The sequence below is a fragment of the Bombina bombina genome, chromosome 2 (genome assembly GCF_027579735.1).
Source record: "Bombina bombina isolate aBomBom1 chromosome 2, aBomBom1.pri, whole genome shotgun sequence".
Classification (NCBI taxonomy): Eukaryota; Metazoa; Chordata; class Amphibia; order Anura; family Bombinatoridae; genus Bombina; species Bombina bombina.
Genome location: NC_069500.1, coordinates 355,166,497 through 355,186,676, shown reverse-complemented (window position 1 = coordinate 355,186,676; position 20,180 = coordinate 355,166,497). Strand labels below are relative to the sequence as shown.

At 41.7% G+C, this 20,180-nt stretch overlaps 1 protein-coding gene across 3 annotated transcripts in view; it reads left to right on the top strand.

Annotated features, from left to right (window-relative positions):
• Positions 1–20,180, top strand: part of KDM2B (lysine demethylase 2B) — a 1,014,988-nt gene that overhangs the window by 393,322 nt on the left and 601,486 nt on the right. For all 3 annotated transcript variants that reach the window (XM_053701743.1, XM_053701744.1, XM_053701742.1), the window contains exon 6: positions 7,746–7,852. In XM_053701743.1, coding sequence (XP_053557718.1) covers positions 7,746–7,852 — 107 coding nt within the window. The remainder of the gene's footprint in view (positions 1–7,745; positions 7,853–20,180) is intronic.

Below are 20,180 nucleotides of genomic sequence, written 5' to 3'. Positions count from 1 at the left end.
TTTTAGTTGAGTAGGAGAAAGAATTGAACCAATGGTACAACATTTTTTTGTAAGTACAATGTATGCCCTGTTGGACTATATCCTTGAGCTGGTCATCAGCAGCCAATAGTGAAAAATGTTTCTTCACAATACTACAAATTTTAGAAAATTGGGCACTGTAGGTAGTCACAAAATGTACCCCTTTAAAGGTCTGTTTAACATCAGTAGCTGTCCTATCTTCTAGAAGTATGTCCCTAGATAACTCTTGGACTTTTGTCCTGGCTTCCCTGATATGACTCTTGTTGTATTTAAGTTTTCTCGGTCTTTGTTCAAGATCATTTGCTTTGTTCAGATAGTCGGTTTCCCTACTACAACTCCTCTTTAGCCTGTAGAATTGGCCTTTAGCCACTGCATAAGAGATATTCTTTGGATGACGGCTATCTGCGTGAAGCAAATTGTTGGGTGAAATGGGTTTCCATGAAACCTTTGTGTATTCTCCCATCCTGATCTCCCACCAAGCATAGGTCAAGGAAATTTATAGTGGTTGAATTACATTCATACTGTATGTAAAGCTCAAGCCCTTGTCATTATCATTAAGCCATTCAACAAAAGATGTTATAAGTTCAGGAGGACCCGACCATACAACCAACAGATCATCAATGAACCGTTTAAAGAAACGTATATGCACTATGTATGGATTAGTATCTCCAAAGATGTGATAAAGTTCCCACCAGCCAAGATAAAGATTAGCATATGAGGGGGCAAACTTGGCCCCCATGGCGGTACCACATCTTTGGAGATAGTAAATGCCATCAAAACAGAAAAAAATGTGAGTAAGTAAAAACTCTAATATCCTAATGACGAATCAAATTATCAGCCACATAATATTGAGAACAGCAGCCAGCTTGTGTATCCTCAATGGTTTTAGTATTGTGGCTTGTAGGCCCCTTACCTGGTTTATAACCAAAAAAACCAACAACAATGGGGTTTAAAAAGGATGGTAAATGCCTCCTTGCTTTTTTCTAAAAATGATTGTGCTTGTCCCATGCTCCCTAGAAGGCCAAAAAGCAAATTCAGTAACCCATAAATCAAATAGCTTGTTTATGCAATTTGTAGCATTTTTAAAACCAAGTTACAGGTTTTTGCTTTTTAAGCCTCTAGGAAGCATAGGTAAAGCAACTTTATTACACAAAAAGAGTTCCTTAAACTACTGAACTGACATGTATTGCGGTCCCACCCTCTCTACATGTCAGAGCCTATGTGCGCTCCCTAAAGGAATGTCAAACAGCGCATGTGTTACAACATTCATGTGCACACGCAATTTATGGCCCATTTACAATTGGTTACGATATACAGAGCGTGGTGGAGCATTTGCGCTTTATTGCGCATGCGTGTAACGCTCTCATTGAAGTTAGCCTGTCGAATGACAGGCTTATTGATTGGAGGAGGCATAAACTTGGACATTGTGTGATCGCGGGGGGGCTGGAGGGGGATCACATTAGGGCTAATAATAAAATCGCCTTTAGTAAGTTTATTTACATTGACAATTGACAACGATCATAATTACAGAACATGAACAACCAGAGTTTACCATCACTTTAATGGCCCTCTAAGACATGAATGCCTGCATGATACTTATTGTAGTGGCTGTTCTTTGTGAGTTTTGTTTCAGACTCTTGGGGACCCCTGGTATTTTACTGTCAAATTTTACGTAAAGAAACATGAAACCACTTTTTCTCTCATGATTCAGATACAAGTGTACAAAAAAAAAAAAAGTTTCCTTTTATTATCAAATTAACTTTTTCTTTCATGTAATTAGCAAGAGTCCATGAGCTAGTGACGTATGGGATATACATTCCTACCAGGAGGGGCAAAGTTTCCCAAACCTCAAAATGCCTATAAATACACCCCTCACCACACCCACAATTCAGTTTTACAAACTTTGCCTCCGATGGAGGTGGTGAAGTAAGTTTGTGCTAGATTCTACGTTGATATGCGCTCCGCAGCAAGTTGGAGCCCGGTTTTCCTCTCAGCGTGCAGTGAATGTCAGAGGGATGTGAGGAGAGTATTGCCTATTTGAATGCAGTGATCTCCTTCTAAGGGGTCTATTTCATAGGTTCTCTGTTATCGGTCGTAGAGATTCATCTCTTACCTCCCTTTTCAGATCGACGATATACTCTTATATATACCATTACCTCTGCTGATTCTCGTTTCAGTACTGGTTTGGCTATCTGCTATATGTAGATGAGTGTCCTGGGGTAAGTAAGTCTTATTTTCTGTGACACTCCTAGATATGGTTGGGCACTTTGTTTATAAAGTTCTAAATATATGTATTCAAACATTTATTTGCCTTGACTCAGAATGTTCAACTTTCCTTATTTTCAGACAGTCAGTTTCATATTTGGGATAATGCATTTTAATTTAACATTTTTCTTACCTTAAAATTTGACTTTTTCCCTGTGGGCTGTTAGGCTCGCGGGGGCTGAAAATGCTTCATTTTATTGCGTCATTCTTGGCGCGGACTTTTTTGGCGCAAAAATTCTATTTCCGTTTCCGGCGTCATACGTGTCGCCGGAAGTTGCGTCATTTTTTGACGTTATTTTGCGCCAAAAATGTCGGTGTTCCGGATGTGGCGTCATTTTTGGCGCCAAAAAGCATTTAGGCGCCAAATAATGTGGGCGTTTTATTTGGCGCGAAAAATATGGGCGTCACTTTTGTCTCCACATTATTTAAGTCTCATTTTTTATTGCTTCTGGTTGCTAGAAGCTTGTTCTTTGGCATTTTTTCCCATTCCTGAAACTGTCATTTAAGGAATTTGATCAATTTTGCTTTATATATATGTTGTTTTTTCTCTTACATATTGCAAGATGTCTCACGTTGCATCTGAGTCAGAAGATACTACAGGAAAATCGCTGTCAAGTGCTGAATCTACCAAAGCTAAGTGTATCTGCTGTAAACTTTTGGTAGCTATTCCTCCAGCTGTTGTTTGTATTGATTGTCATGACAAACTTGTTAAAGCAGATAATATTTCCTTTAGTAAAGTACCATTGCCTGTTGCAGTTCCTTCAACATCTAAGGTGCAGAATGTTCCTGATAATATAAGAGATTTTGTTTCTGAATCCATAAAGAAGGCTATGTCTGTTATTTCTCCTTCTAGTAAACGTAAAAAATCTTTTAAAACTTCTCTCCCTACAGATGAATTTTTAACTGAACATCATCATTCTGATTCTGATGATTCCTCTGGTTCAGAGGATTCTGTCTCAGAGGTTGATGCTGATAAATCTTCATATTTATTTAAAATGGAATTTATTCGTTCTTTACTTAAAGAAGTACTAATTGCTTTAGAAATAGAGGATTCTGGTCCTCTTGATACTAATTCTAAACGTTTAGATAAGGTATTTAAAGCTCCTGTGGTTATTCCAGAAGTTTTTCCTGTTCCTAATGCTATTTCTGCAGTAATTTCCAAAGAATGGGATAATTTGGGTAATTCATTTACTCCTTCTAAACGTTTTAAGCAATTATATCCTGTGCCGTCTGACAGATTAGAATTTTGGGACAAGATCCCTAAAGTTAATGGGGCTATTTCTACCCTTGCTAATAATTTTATCTGTGATGCCATTTTTGATATTATCAGAGTTGATGTCAGGTTTATGTCTCTAGCTATTTTAGCTAGAAGAGCTTTATGGCTTAAAACTTGGAATGCTGATATGGCTTCTAAATCAACTTTACTTTCCATTTCTTTCCAGGGTAACAAATTATTTGGTTCTCAGTTGGATTCCATTATTTCAACTGTTACTGGTGGGAAAGGAACTTTTTTACCACAGGATAAAAAATCTAAAGGTAAAAACAGGGCTAATAATCGTTTTCGTTCCTTTCGTTTCAACAAAGAACAAAAGCCTGATCCTTCATCCTCAGGAGCAGTTTCAGTTTGGAGACCATCTCCAGTCTGGAATAAATCCAAGCCAGCTAGAAAGGCAAAGCCTGCTTCTAAGTCCACATGAAGGTGCGGCCCTCATTCCAGCTCAGCTGGTAGGGGGCAGGTTACGTTTTTTCAAGGAAATTTGGATCAATTCTGTTCACAATCTTTGGATTCAGAGCATTGTTTCAGAAGGGTACAGAATTGGTTTCAAGTTGAGACCTCCTGCAAAGAGATTTTTTCTTTCCCGTGTCCCAGTAAATCCAGTAAAAGCTCAAGCATTTCTGAAATGTGTTTCAGATCTAGAGTTGACTGGAGTAATTATGCCAGTTCCAGTTCCGGAACAGGGGATGGGGTTTTATTCAAATCTCTTCATTGTACCAAAGAAGGAGAATTCTTTCAGACCAGTTCTGGATCTAAAAATATTGAATCGTTATGTAAGGATACCAACGTTCAAGATGGTAACTGTAAGGACTATCTTACCTTTTGTTCAGCAAGGGAATTATATGTCCACAATAGATTTACAGGATGCATATCTGCATATTCCGATTCATCCAGATCATTATCAGTTCCTGAGATTCTCGTTTCTGGACAAGCATTACCAGTTTGTGGCTCTGCCGTTTGGCCTAGCTACAGCTCCAAGAATTTTTACAAAGGTTCTCGGTGCCCTGCTGTCTGTAATCAGAGAACAGGGTATTGTGGTATTTCCTTATTTGGACGATATCTTGGTACTTGCTCAGTCTTTACATTTAGCAGAATCTCATACGAATCGACTTGTGTTGTTTCTTCAAGATCATGGTTGGAGGATCAATTTACCAAAAAGTTCTTTGATTCCTCAGACAAGGGTAACCTTTCTGGGTTTCCAGATGGATTCAGTGTCCATGACTCTGTCTTTAACAGACAAGAGACGTCTAAAGTTGATTACAGCTTGTCGAAACCTTCAGTCACAATCATTCCCTTCGGTAGCCTTATGCATGGAAATTCTAGGTCTTATGACTGCTGCATCGGACGCGATCCCCTTTGCTCGTTTTCACATGCGACCTCTTCAGCTCTGTATGCTGAAGCAATGGTGCAAGGATTACACGAAGATATCTCAATTAATATCTTTAAAACCGATTGTTCGACACTCTCTAACATGGTGGACAGATCACCATCGTTTAATTCAGGGGGCTTCTTTTGTGCTTCCGACCTGGACTGTAATTTCAACAGATGCAAGTCTCACAGGTTGGGGAGCTGTGTGGGGATCTCTGACGGCACAAGGAGTTTGGGAATCTCAGGAGGTGAGATTACCGATCAATATTTTGGAACTCCGTGCAATTTTCAGAGCTCTTCAGTTTTGGCCTCTTCTGAAGAGAGAATCGTTCATTTGTTTTCAGACAGACAATGTCACAACTGTGGCATACATCAATCATCAAGGAGGGACTCACAGTCCTCTGGCTATGAAAGAAGTATCTCGAATTTTGGTTTGGGCGGAATCCAGCTCCTGTCTAATCTCTGCGGTTCATATCCCAGGTGTAGACAATTGGGAAGCGGATTATCTCAGTCGCCAAACGTTGCATCCGGGCGAATGGTCTCTTCACCCAGAGGTATTTCTTCAGATTGTTCAAATGTGGGAACTTCCAGAAATAGATCTGATGGCGTCCCATCTAAACAAGAAACTTCCCAGGTATCTGTCCAGATCCCGGGATCCTCAGGCGGAGGCAGTGGATGCATTATCACTTCCTTGGAAGTATCATCCTGCCTATATCTTTCCGCCTCTAGTTCTTCTTCCAAGAGTAATCTCCAAGATTCTGAAGGAATGCTCGTTTGTTCTGCTGGTAGCTCCGGCATGGCCTCACAGGTTTTGGTATGCGGATCTTGTCCGGATGGCCTCTTGCCAACCGTGGACTCTTCCGTTAAGACCAGACCTTCTGTCACAAGGTCCTTTTTTCCATCAGGATCTGAAATCCTTAAATTTAAAGGTATGGAGATTGAACGCTTGATTCTTGGTCAAAGAGGTTTCTCTGACTCTGTGATTAATACTATGTTACAGGCTCGTAAATCTGTATCTCGAGAGATATATTATAGAGTCTGGAAGACTTATATTTCTTGGTGTCTTTCTCATCATTTTTCCTGGCATTCTTTTAGAATACCGAGAATTTTACAGTTCCTTCAGGATGGTTTAGATAAGGGTTTGTCCGCAAGTTCTTTGAAAGGACAAATCTCTGCTCTTTCTGTTCTTTTTCACAGAAAGATTGCTATTCTTCCTGATATTCATTGTTTTGTACAAGCTTTGGTTCGTATAAAACCTGTCATTAAGTCAATTTCTCCTCCTTGGAGTTTGAATCTGGTTCTGGGAGCTCTTCAAGCTCCTCCGTTTGAACCTATGCATTCATTGGACATTAAATTACTTTCTTGGAAAGTTTTGTTCCTTTTGGCCATCTCTTCTGCCAGAAGAGTTTCTGAATTATCTGCTCTTTCTTGTGAGTCTCCTTTTCTGATTTTTCATCAGGATAAGGCGGTGTTGCGAACTTCTTTTGAATTTTTACCTAAAGTTGTGAATTCCAACAACATTAGTAGAGAAATTGTGGTTCCTTCATTATGTCCTAATCCTAAGAATTCTAAGGAGAAATCGTTGCATTCTTTGGATGTTGTTAGAGCTTTGAAATATTATGTTGAAGCTACGAAATCTTTTCGTAAGACTTCTAGTCTATTTGTTATCTTTTCCGGTTCTAGAAAAGGCCAGAAAGCTTCTGCCATTTCTTTGGCATCTTGGTTGAAATCTTTAATTCATCTTGCCTATGTTGAGTCGCCTAAAACTCTGCCTCAGAGAATTTCAGCTCATTCTACTAGGTCAGTTTCTACTTCCTGGGCGTTTAGGAATGAAGCTTCGGTTGACCAGATCTGCAAAGCAGCAACTTGGTCCTCTTTGCATATTTTTACTAAATTCTACCATTTTGATGTATTTTCTTCTTCTGAAGCAGTTTTTGGTAGAAAAGTACTTCAGGCAGCGGTTTCAGTTTGAATCTTCTGCTTATGTTTTTCGTTAAACTTTATTTTGGGTGTGGATTTTTTTCAGCAGGAATTGGCTGTCTTTATTTTATCCCTCCCTCTCTAGTGACTCTTGTGTGGAAAGATCCACATCTTGGGTAGTCATTATCCCATACGTCACTAGCTCATGGTCTCTTGCTAATTACATGAAAGAAAACATAATTTATGTAAGAACTTACCTGATAAATTCATTTCTTTCATATTAGCAAGAGTCCATGAGGCCCGCCCTTTTTTGTGGTGGTTATGATTTTGTATAAAGCACAATTATTCCAATTCCTTATTTTATATGCTTTCGCACTTTTTTATCACCCCACTTCTTGGCTATTCGTTAAACTGAATTGTGGGTGTGGTGAGGGGTGTATTTATAGGCATTTTGAGGTTTGGGAAACTTTGCCCCTCCTGGTAGGAATGTATATCCCATACGTCACTAGCTCATGGACTCTTGCTAATATGAAAGAAATGAATTTATCAGGTAAGTTCTTACATAAATTATGTTGTTCTATTGGTATCCTTAGTTGAAAATCAGGTAGGTACACTCAGGAGCGTGCACTTGTCTAGAACACTATATTGTAGCAGTTTTGTAGGAATATTTATAGTTATACATTGTGAAAACACTGCTGCCATCTAGAGGTCAAAATAATTTTTGCTAAATTGATATCCTAGTTCATCAGACATATTTTTTTTTCTCTCTATCTGAATCATGAAAAAAAAATGTTATGCACCTTTAACTACAATTTCATTATGATTGAATACTTTTTCAGTTTTTAAAAAAAAAAAAGTTTTTTTAAAATAAATTAAAAAAAAATTGTATTTATTGTAGGTGGATGCGGTAGATTGGGTTGATAATATGTGGCCACAGCATTTAAAAGAAAAGCAAAAGGAATCAACAAATGTTATCTCTGAAATGAAATACCCTAAAGTGAAAAAGTAAGTGTCATAATTTTATTTATTTTCAAGTAATTTCTTATTTGGATTTGTGTGCTTGCTTTAACATAAAAAAGGACATTAAAGTATTTCCATCTAAAGGGGAGGAGAGTCCACGGCTTCATTCATTACTTGTGAATTAAAAACCTGGCCACCAGGAGGAGGCAAAGACACCCCAGCCAAAGGCTTAAATACCTCCCCCACTCCCCTCATCCCCCAGTCATGCTTTCCCTTTCGTCACAGGAGGTGGCAGAGAGGTGCTGAAAAATCGGAGGTCTCTTTTTGAGTGGTTCTACCCTTCGCTATGGTACAGGAATTTAAGTAGCCCCTCAAGCTTCTCGGTTGAGGGCCTGGGTGAACGTTAGAGTCCGGAGATGCAGAGGGAGCTTCCCTTTGCGACACCATCCCGACTCATATTAACATCTCCTATAGCAATCGGCGTTGATGAGTTTCGCAGATTACGTTCTTCTCTCAAGTCCATGTCAGGAGCGCAGCTATCACCTGTCACACTTGAAGGGCCGTGTTCCTGTTCCATGGCGTAGATTCTGGTAAGATCGTTTCATTTTTATATAATGATAACACAGAAGACAGGGCCACAGTGTGGCACCTTTATCTTTATAGAATCATGGGTTAATTTTCCTATAAGGGTTTAATTAAACAAGTGGGGTATGTACATGATGAGTTTATTATGTAATCGCTGTGTTATGTGCAAGGGCGCTGCTCTGGCATTTTTGTGGAACTGACAGGTTCTCTTCCGGGAGTTTTGCGAGGGCTTTTTTGGCTGCGTCATATTGGTGCGATGCCTTATTTGATATGATTGATGGTGAACCCTCTTTCTAGGAGGTGCAGGAAAAGATTAAGGCCCTAAAGGTGGCCAATTCCTTTTTCTCCAACATTGTTGTGTCCGGTCCACGGCGTCATCCTTACTTGTGGGATATCTCTTCCCCAACAGGAAATAGCAAAGAGTCCCAGCAAAGCTGGCCATATAGTCCCTCCTAGGCTCCGCCCACCCCAGTCATTCTCTTTGCCGTTGCACAGGCAACATCTCCACGGAGATGGTTAAGAGTTTTTTGGTGTTTAAATGTAGTTTTTATTCTTCTATCAAGTGTTTGTTATTTTAAAATAGTGCTGGTATGTACTATTTACTCTGAAACAGAAAAGGATGAAGATTTCTGTTTGTGAGAGGAAGATGATTTTAGCAGACAGTAACTAAAATCGATTGCTGTTTCCACATAGGACTGTTGAGATGAAGTAACTTCAGTTGGGGGAAACAGCAGACTTTTCTGCTTAAGGTATGACTAGACATATTTCTAACAAGACCATGTAATGCTGGAAGGCTGTCATTTCCCCTCATGGGGACCGGTAAGCCATTTTCTTAGTCAAACAAACAGAATAAAGGGCTTAATATGGGCTAAAAGACATTTTTATGGGCTAAATCGATTGCTTTATTTGGGCATTTTATTCATATTTATGCTGACAATTCGCATTTATAAACTTGGGGAACGTTTATTAAACGGCAGGAACTATGTTAGACACCTTTTCCAGTCAGGGGGCCTTCCTAGTTGTAGACTGAGCCTCATTTTCGCGCCATTACTGCGCAGTTGTTTTTTGAGAGCAGGGCATGCAGATGCAAGTGTGAGGATCTGAAATTTGCTGGAAAAGCTTCTAGAAGGCGTCAATTGGTATCGTATTCCCCTCTGGGCTTGGTTGGGTCTCAGCAAAGGCTATAGCTGGGACTGTATAGGGGTTAAATTTGTAAACGGCTCCGGTTCCGTTATTTTAAGGGTTAAAGCTCTGAACAATTCCTTCATACTTTTTCACATATTCAGTAATAAAGTGTTTTCTGTTTAAAATTTAAAGAGACAGTAACGGTTTTGTTTTAAAAGTTTTTTGTGCTTTGTTGACAAGTTTAAGCCTGTTTAACATGTCTGTGCCTTCGGATAAGCTATGTTCTATATGTATGAAAGCCAATGTGTCTCCCCATTTAAATTTATGTGATAATTGTGCCATAGCGTCCAAACAAAGTAAGGACAGTACTGCCACAGATAATGAAATTGCCCAAGAGGATTCCTCAGATGAGGGGAGTAAACATGATACTACATCATCTCCTACTGTGTCTACACCAGTTTTGCCCACACAGGAGGCCCCTAGTACATCTAGCGCGCCAATGCTTATTACCATGCAACAATTAACGGCTGTAATGGATAACTCCATAGCAAATATTTTATCCAAAATGCCTACTTATCAGAGAAAGCGCGATTGCTCTGTTTTAAACACTGAAGAGCAGGAGGGCACTGATGATAATTGTTCTGTCATACCCTCACACCAATCTGAAGGGGCCGTGAGGGAGGTTTTGTCAGATGGAGAAATTTCAGATTCAGGAAAAAATTCTCAACAAGCTGAACCTGATGTTGTGACATTTAAATTTAAATTAGAACATCTCCGCGCACTGCTTAAGGAGGTGTTATCTACTCTGGATGATTGTGACAACTTGGTCATTCCAGAGAAATTATGCAAGATGGACAAGTTCCTAGAGGTTCCGGTGCACCCCGACGCTTTTCCTATACCCAAGCGGGTGGCGGACATAGTAAATAAGGAGTGGGAAAAGCCCGGCATACCTTTTGTTCCCCCCCCCCCTATATTTAAGAAATTATTTCCTATGGTCGACCCCAGAAAGGACTTATGGCAGACAGTCCCTAAGGTCGAGGGGGCAGTTTCTACTCTAAACAAACGCACTACTATTCCTATCGAAGATAGTTGTGCTTTCAAAGATCCTATGGATAAAAAATTGGAGGGTTTGCTTAAAAAGATTTTTGTACAGCAAGGTTACCTTCTACAACCCATTTCGTGCATTGTTCCTGTCACTACAGCAGCGTGGTTCTGGTTCGAGGAACTAGAAAACTCGCTTAGTAGAGAGACTCCATATGAGGAGGTTATGGACAGAGTTCACGCACTTAAGTTGGCTAACTCTTTTATTTTAGATGCCGCTTTGCAATTAGCTAGATTAGCGGCGAAAAATTCAGGGTTTGCTATCGTGGCGCGCAGAGCGCTTTGGCTAAAGTCTTGGTCAGCGGATGTGTCATCCAAGACAAAATTGCTTAACATCCCTTTCAAAGGTAAAACTCTATTTGGACCAGAATTGAAAGAGATTATTTCAGACATCACTGGGGGAAAGGGCCACGCCCTTCCACAAGATAGGCCTTTCAAGGCCAAAAATAAGTCTAATTTTCGTTCCTTTCGCAATTTCAGGAACGGACCGGCCTCTAATTCTGCATCCTCTAAGCAAGAGGGTAATGCCTCACAACCCAAACCAGCCTGGAAACCGATGCAAGGCTGGAACAAGGGTAAGCAGGCCAAGAAGCCTGCCGCTGCTAACAAAACAGCATGAAGGAGTAGCCCCCGATCCGGGACCGGATCTAGTGGGTGGCAGACTCTCTCTCTTTGCTCAGGCTTGGGCAAGAGATGTTCAGGATCCCTGGGCGCTAGAAATAGTTTCTCAGGGTTTTCTCCTGGAATTCAGGGAACTACCCCCAAGGGGAAGGTTCCACATGTCTCACTTATCCTCAAACCAAATAAAGAGACAGGCGTTCTTACATTGTGTAGGAGACCTGTTAAAGATGGGAGTGATACACTCAGTTCCAATAAAGGAACAAGGAATGGGATTTTATTCCAATCTGTTCGTAGTTCCCAAAAAAGAGGGAACTTTCAGACCAATTTTGGATTTGAAGATCCTAAACAAATTTCTCAGGGTACCATCGTTCAAGATGGAAACCATTCGAACGATTCTACCCACTATCCAGGAAAGTCAATTTATGACTACCGTGGATCTAAAGGATGCGTACCTACATATTCCTATCCACAAAGAACATCATCAGTTCCTAAGGTTCGCTTTTCTGGACAAACATTACCAGTTTGTGGCCCTCCCATTCGGGTTAGCCACTGCTCCAAGGATTTTCACAAAGGTACTAGGGTCCCTTCTAGCGGTTCTAAGACCGAGGGGCATTGCAGTAGTACCTTACTTGGACGACATTCTAATACAAGCGTCGTCCCTGTCAAAAGCAAAGGCTCATACAAACATCGTTTTGGCCTTTCTCAGATCACACGGATGGAAGGTGAACATAGAAAAAAGTTCTCTGTCTCCGTCAACAAGAGTTCCCTTCTTGGGAACAATAATAGATTCCTTAGAAATGAGGATTTTTCTGACAGAGGTCAGAAAGTCAAAACTTCTAAGCTCTTGTCAAGTTCTTCATTCTGTTCCTCGTCCTTCCATAGCGCAGTGCATGGAAGTAGTAGGGTTGATGGTTGCAGCAATGGACATAGTTCCTTTTGCACGAATTCATCTAAGACCATTACAACTGTGCATGCTCAAACAGTGGAATGGGGACTATACAAACTTGTCTCCAATGATTCAAGTAGATCAGAAGACCAGAGATTCACTCCCTTGGTGGCTGACCCTGGACCATCAGTCCCAGGGAATGAGCTTCCGCAGACCAGAGTGGGTCATTGTCACGACCGACGCCAGTCTAGTGGGCTGGGGCGCGGTCTGGGAATCCCTGAAAGCTCAGGGTCTATGGTCTCGGGAAGAGTCTCTTCTCCCGATAAACATTCTGCTCTCAGGACTTGGCCTCAACTAGCAAAGGCCAGATTCATATGGTTCCAATCAGACAACATGACGACCGTTGCGTATATCAATCATCAGGGGGGAACAAGGAGTTCCCTAGCGATGAAAGAAGTGACCAAAATAATTCAATGGGCGGAGGATCACTCCTGCCACCTGTCTGCGATCCACATCCCAGGTGTGGAAAACTGGGAGGCGGATTTTCTGAGTCGTCAGACATTCCATCCGGGGGAGTGGGAACTCCATCCGGAGATCTTTGCCCAAATAACTCAATTATGGGGCATTCCAGACATGGATCTGATGGCGTCTCGTCAGAACTTCAAGGTTCCTTGCTACGGGTCCAGATCCAGGGATCCCAAGGCGACTCTAGTAGATGCACTAGTAGCACCTTGGACCTTCAACCTAGCTTATGTATTTCCACCGTTTCCTCTCATTCCCAGGCTGGTAGCCAGGATCAATCAGGAGAGGGCCTCGGTGATCTTGATAGCTCCTGCGTGGCCACGCAGGACTTGGTATGCAGACCTGGTGAATATGTCATCGGTTCCACCATGGAAGCTACCTTTGAGACAGGACCTTCTTGTTCAGGGTCCATTCGAACATCCAAATCTGGTCTCCCTCCAGCTGACGGCTTGGAGATTGAACGCTTGATTCTATCGAAGCGTGGGTTTTCAGATTCTGTGATAGATACTCTGGTTCAGGCCAGAAAACCGGTAACTAGAAAGATTTACTATAAAATATGGAAAAGATATATCTGTTGGTGTGAATCCAAAGGATTCCCATGGAATAAGATAAAAATTCCTAAGATTCTCTCCTTTATACAAGAAGGTTTGGAGAAAGGATTATCTGCAAGTTCTCTAAAGGGACAGATCTCTGCTTTATCTGTCTTACTACACAAAAGACTGGCAGCTGTGCCAGATGTTCAAGCATTTGTTCAGGCTCTGGTTAGGATCAAGCCTGTTTACAGACCTTTGACTCCTCCCTGGAGTCTAAATCTAGTTCTTTCAGTTCTTCAAGGGGTTCCGTTTGAACCTTTACATTCCATAGATATTAAGTTACTATCTTGGAAAGTTTTGTTTTTGGTTGCTATTTCTTCTGCTAGAAGAGTTTCAGAGTTATCTGCTCTGCAGTGTTCTCCTCCCTATCTGGTGTTCCATGCAGATAAGGTGGTTTTGAGTACTAAGCCTGGTTTTCTTCCAAAGGTTGTTTCTAACAAAAATATTAACCAGGAGATAGTTGTACCTTCTTTATGTCCGAATCCAGTTTCAAAGAAGGAACGTTTGTTACACAATTTGGACGTAGTCCGTGCTCTAAAATTCTATTTAGAGGCTACAAAAGATTTCAGACAAACATCTTCTTTGTTTGTTGTCTATTCTGGTAAAAGGAGAGGTCAAAAAGCGACTTCTACCTCTCTTTCCTTTTGGCTTAAAAGCATCATCCGATTGGCTTATGAGACTGCCGGACGGCAGCCTCCTGAAAGAATCACAGCTCACTCCACTAGGGCTGTGGCTTCCACATGGGCCTTCAAGAACGAGGCTTCTGTTGACCAGATATGTAAGGCAGCGACTTGGTCTTCACTGCACACTTTTGCCAAATTTTACAAATTTGATACTTTTGCTTCTTCGGAGGCTATTTTTGGGAGAAAGGTTTTGCAAGCTGTGGTGCCTTCCGTTTACGTTACCTGATTTGCTCCCTCCCTTCATCCGTGTCCTAAAGCTTTGGTATTGGTTCCCACAAGTAAGGATGACGCCGTGGACCGGACACACCAATGTTGGAGAAAACAGAATTTATGCTTACCTGATAAATTACTTTCTCCAACGGTGTATCCGGTCCACGGCACCCGCCCTGGTTTTTTAATCAGGTCTGATGAATTATTTTCTCTAACTACAGTCACCAGGGTACCATATGGTTTCTCCTATATATATTCCGGTCGAATGACTGGGGTGGGCGGAGCCTAGGAGGGACTATATGGCCAGCTTTGCTGGGACTCTTTGCCATTTCCTGTTGGGGAAGAGATATCCCACAAGTAAGGATGACGCCGTGGACCGGACACACCGTTGGAGAAAGTAATTTATCAGGTAAGCATAAATTCTGTTATTCATGACGCTAATATGCAAATTATCCGCCTGAATGCTAAGGTATCAGGTTTTTCGGTTCTAGCACGCAGGGCTCTGTGGCTAAAATCTTGGTCGGCGGACGACCTCTAAGACAAGGCTGCTGTCTTTGCCTTTTAAGGGCAAGATCGTGTTCGTTCCAGGTCTAGACTCTATCATATCCACGGTTACACGAGGCAAGGGTGCCTTCCTTCCCCAAGATAAGAAGGCGAAACCTAAGAGTGCTAATTTTCGTCCCTTTGGTGGGGATAAGGCGCAACGCCCACCGCGAAAGCCGACCAAACCAAGGGTCCCTAGAAGCCTGCTCAAACTTGGAACAAGTCTAAACAGCACAAGATACCCACTGAGTCCGCATGAAGGGGCGGCCCCCGACTGGTCTGCGGATCGAGTGGGGGGGCAGATTGTCTCTGTTCTTAGACGCCTGGTTTCAGGACGTTCGGGACCCCTGTGTTCTGGAGATAGTCGCCCAGGGTTACAGCATAGGGTTCAAGTCCTCTACGCCCAGAGGCAGATTTCTTCTGTCAAACCTGTCTTCAAAGCCGGAAAAAAGAGAGGCCTTTCTTGGTTGTGTGCAGGATCTCTCCACTTTAGGGGTTATTTTACCAGTACCCCCGGCAGAAAGGGGTCTAGGGTATTACTCCAATTTGTTCATAGTCCCAAAGAAGGAGGGCATGTCCTGCCCGATTCTGGACCTCAAATGTTTAAACAAGTTCCTGTCTGTTCCATCGTTCAAAATGGAAACTATCAGATCCATTCTGCCCCTAGTTCAAGAGGGGCAGCTAATGACCTCTATAGACTTGAAGGATGCCTACCTTCATGTTCCTATTCACAGGGACCATTTCAGGTTCCTCAGATTTGCCTTTCTGGATCAGCATTTCCAGTTTGTGGCTCTTCCCTTCAGTCTGGCGACGGCCCTGAGAGTCTTCACGAAGGTCCTGGGGGCCCTTCTAGCAGTAGCCAGATCCCAGGGCATTGCGGTGGACTACATTCTGGTTCAGGTGCCGTCATAACAACTGGCAGAGGCCCACACCAGGGTCCTGCTGCAGTTACTTCAATCTCACGGCTGGAAGATCAATCTCTATGGTTCCCAGTACCAGGGTGGAGTTCTTGGGCATAATCATAGACTCTGTGTCCATGAAGATCTTTCTCATGGACAAGCGACGCTCAAAGATGGTGTCTACCTGTCTTGCCCTCCAGTCTACAAGGAGTCCATCTGTAACTCAGTGCATGGAGATGATTGGACTCATGGTCTCCAGCATTGACATCATTCCATTCGCCAGGTTTCATCCCAGACCTCTTCAATTGTGCATGTTGAGACAGTGGAACGGCGATCATTCCGATCTGTCGCAGCCGATATACACGGATGCGCGGACTCGGCTTTCCCTCTCCTGGTGGATCCGGCTTTGGGACATCCTTACTGAGACCGTCCTGGGAGATTGTTACCACGGACGTGAGTTTGGCGGGATAGGGAGCTGTTTGGGGTGCCAGGATCGCACAGGGGAAGTGGTCTTGTTTAGAGGCTCTTCTTCCAATAAATATTCTGGAGCTTCGAGCAATCTACAATGCTCTGAAGGCGTGGCCTCATCTGGGTGACTTCAGCTTTATCAAGTTCCAGACCGACAATATTACCTTGGTGGCTTACATCAACCCCCAGGGGGGCACGAGGAGCTCCCAGGCAATGAGGGAGGTGTCTCGGATCCTTGAGTGGGCAGAGACCCACAAATGTTCGCTCTCTGTGATCCACATCCCGGGTGTGGACAACTGGGATGCGGATTTTCTCAGCAGGCAGACTTTTCATCCGGGGGAATGGTCTCTACACCCCGAAGTGTTTGCGGAGATCTTTCTCAGATGGGGACGCCGGAGATCGATCTCATGGCGTCAAGGTTGAATTGCAAGCTTCCCAGATACGGGTCGAGGGACCCCCAGGCGGAGCTAATAGGTTTGGTCTAGTATACATATTTCCTCTGTTACCGCTTCTTCCTCATGTAGTGGCTCATATAAAGCAGGAGGGAGTATCCTCCATTCCGATTGCTCCTTCGTGGCTGAGGATGATGTGGTTTGTGGATCTGATGGGGATGTCATCCTCTCCGCCGTGGAGGTTACCCTGTTGCAGGGATCTGCTGGAGCAGAGTCCTTTTCAACATCAAAATCTCGATTCTCTGAGGCTTACTAGATGGAGATTGAACAGTTAGTCTTAGGAAAAAGGTTTTTTTCCGAAAATGTGATTGACACTCTAGTTCAGGCAAGAAAGCCGGTCACTCGACGCATCTATCATAAGGTGTGGAGGACTTACTTGTCCTGGTGTGAGAGTCATGGCTACCCTTGGCATAGGATGAGGGTATCCAGGATTTTGTCTTTTCTCCAAGAGGGTATGAAGAAGGGTCTCGACGCTAGTTCCATAAAGTGACAAATTTCGGCCTCATCTGTTCTGTTGCACAGGAGATTCGCTGATCTCCCTGACGGCCAATCTTTTGTTCAGGCTCTGTCTCGAATCAGGCCTGTTTTTAGGCAGACTGCTCCCCCTTGGAGCTTAAACTTGGTAGTTAGGGTCTTGCAGAAGGTTCCGTTTGAACCTATGCATTCTCTTGACATAAAACTTCTCTCATGGAAAGTTCTCTTTCTTTTGGCCATTGCTTCAGCACGCAGAGTTTCTGAGCTGGCGGCCTTGCAATATGAGCCCCCTTATCTAGTGTTTCATGCGGATAAGGCTGTTCTTTGCACAGGCTTGTGTTTTCTCCCCAAGGTGGTGTCTAACCATAACATCAATCAGTAGATAGTTGTTCTAACCCTTCTTCACCTAAGGAGAGGTTACTTCATAATCTGGACGTGGTTCGTGCTTTGAAATTTTATCTTCAGGCCACAAAGGATTTCAGACAATCTAAGTCACTTTTTGTTGTGTATTCAGGGAAGCGCAGGGGTCAGAGGGCATCTGCTACTTCTTTGTCTTTTTGGCTGAGGAGCTTGATCCGTTTGGCCTATGAGATAGCGGGACATAAGCCTCCTCAGAGGATTACGGCTCATTCAACTAGAGCTGTGGTTTCGTCTTGGGCCTTCAAGAATGAGGCTTCTATGGAGCAGATTTGCAAGGCGGCTACCTGGTCCTGCTTGCATACCTTCATTAAGTTTTACAAATTTGACGTTTTTGCTTCTGCGGAAGCTGTTTTTGGGAGAAAGGTTCTACAGGCGGTGGTGCCCTCAGATTAGGGGTCCGCCTTTTACCCTCACGGTTTCATTCAGTGTCCTCTAAGAGCTTGGGTATATGTTTCCCACAAGTAATGAATGAAGCCATGGATTCTCCTCCCCTTTAGATGGAAAACATAAATTATGCTTACGTGATCATTTTATTTCTATCGTTGGGAGGAGAGTCCACGGCCCCCGGCCGTATCTCCGATGGGTGGACCTAAATTTAATATATTCTTCTGGCACCATTTATACCCTAATATTTTTCCTACTGTTCCTTGTTCCCTCGGCAGAATGACTGGAGAATGAGTGCAGTGGCGGAGGTATTTAAGCCTTTGGCTGGGGTGTCTTTGCCTCCTCCTGGTGGTCAGGTTCTTAATTCCCACAAGTAATGAATGAAGCCATGGACTCTCCTCCCCACGATGGAAATAAAATTATCAGTTAAGCATAATTTATGTTTTGTTATATTTATGCTTGCGCAATGATTCACAGCATTACATTACATTGCACAGCATGCAAAATAAATGTGTAGAAACCATTGAAAACTGTTCATGCTGCCTTTGCTGTGATCAATAGGACAAGATAGAAAGAATAAGAGGGCGCTAAAAGCTAAGATCCCACCACACTTAGTCAAAAAATATATATACAACAAATGTCAAATTGATAACTTTACTTCACAATATTTAAAATACAATTTATATAACAAATAAGAATATATGGTATGAAAAAAGGGATGTCTCCCTTGATAAAAATAAACAAACTGGATTACCACGTTTAAAAAGATAAAAATATAAAAATATATACAAAGGCTTGAAAAATATGTTAAATGTATTCGGTGAGCGTTAATGATCCTGCGAATATTGGATACACTGTTAATGATTAGCTACACTTGTGTAACAAAGTTCCTTATATATGCTGATCAAGGAAAAAGTGTGTTACTGTCCATCAAATAGTTTCAACATAGAGAAGTTGTAATCCTATTTTTTGTATGACCCCCTGTGATGTGGTTTAAACAGTCATAATACACACCTTAGAGTCAAATTCGATTGTACTCACACTTTATAATCCAAAGTGATTATTACAATCTTTTTGGCTCACACTGTCGGAGATATGTCCAGGCAAGCGGTATCTTCCAATGCTGTGGTGCTCTTTACTTGTGTGGGCTGAACCCGGTCAGCGTGTATGGAGACTGCTTGTTACTCCGAACTCCTTGTGTGCCAGATTGTTTTTTTGAATTCCGAAGGGGAGAGATTATATCCGCAGACCCGCACTTAGCGTGGAACACGCGCGGGTTGGATATTCTTGAACTATGCACCTAGATTAGAAATAAATTAAAGTCCTTTGCTGGGAACAACTCAAAGTCAATCTACGCGTTTCACCCGTTAGTAGGGCTTTTTCAAGATGCCGGTTTGTTCCCGGGACAGGATTTAAATATTCATTGGAGTGTATTGATTGGTGATGATGCTTTCCAATTAAAGGTGGAATTCGATCCAACTTCCTATTAATTTTACTTAAGGTGGTATGTTAAGTTCAGTTCCAAGAGATCATACTTTCTTTCAAAAATAAAGTTGAATCACATAGTAGTGTGTCAGTATTTCTGTTAAGTAAAGGATTTTTTGCGCTCAACATGAACATATATTAAAATCTGAAATAAAGGTGATAAAACTAGAGGTGGTATTCCATATTGGACAAAAGGTTTTTCAATTTGAATTATGTAGACTATCGAATCAGACAGACAATTGAATCATCTATAGAGTTGGATAGAGATTATATGATAGATTGATTCTTAAAAGTTCATTGTACCACAACATTATCTAATATGTCATGAATCTAAAGGGTAAGAAATTTAATTTTATTCAACACTATCACTAATTAAAAAAGGGGTACTTAGATAATTCCATCTACAATCTCATAAACAAGTCAAACTCGGGGACTATTAAAAACTTTTAAAAAGATGTTTAGGAAATATTTTTTCAAATGTATTCCTGAAATTCTTCTAAAATTATTGTCGTAACAATAAGTCATATTCAGTTTTAAATTTTTTTTTTTTTTTTTTTTTAAATTTTCTATTTTAGAAGTTCATTACATCTTAGCTCCTAGAGAGGAGGGAAGTTTATTTCAGATTTGTGGGCCTCAGGGGATATATATAATATATCAAATCAAACAAACAGTGAATCATCTATTGTGTTAAATCAAGATTATATATTAAATTGATTTAAAATTCATTAAACCCCAACTTATGGTCATTATTCAATATATCATAAAACTAGAGAGTGAGAAATTTAAAATAGTTCAACACATGTTTTTCTATTTAAAAGACATTATAAGTTCATTATTTTAACTCCTAGAAAAGGGGACAGGTCTATTTCTGAGTTAAGGCCTCGGGGGAAGAGGGTATCGAATTTATAAATTAGTTCAGCTT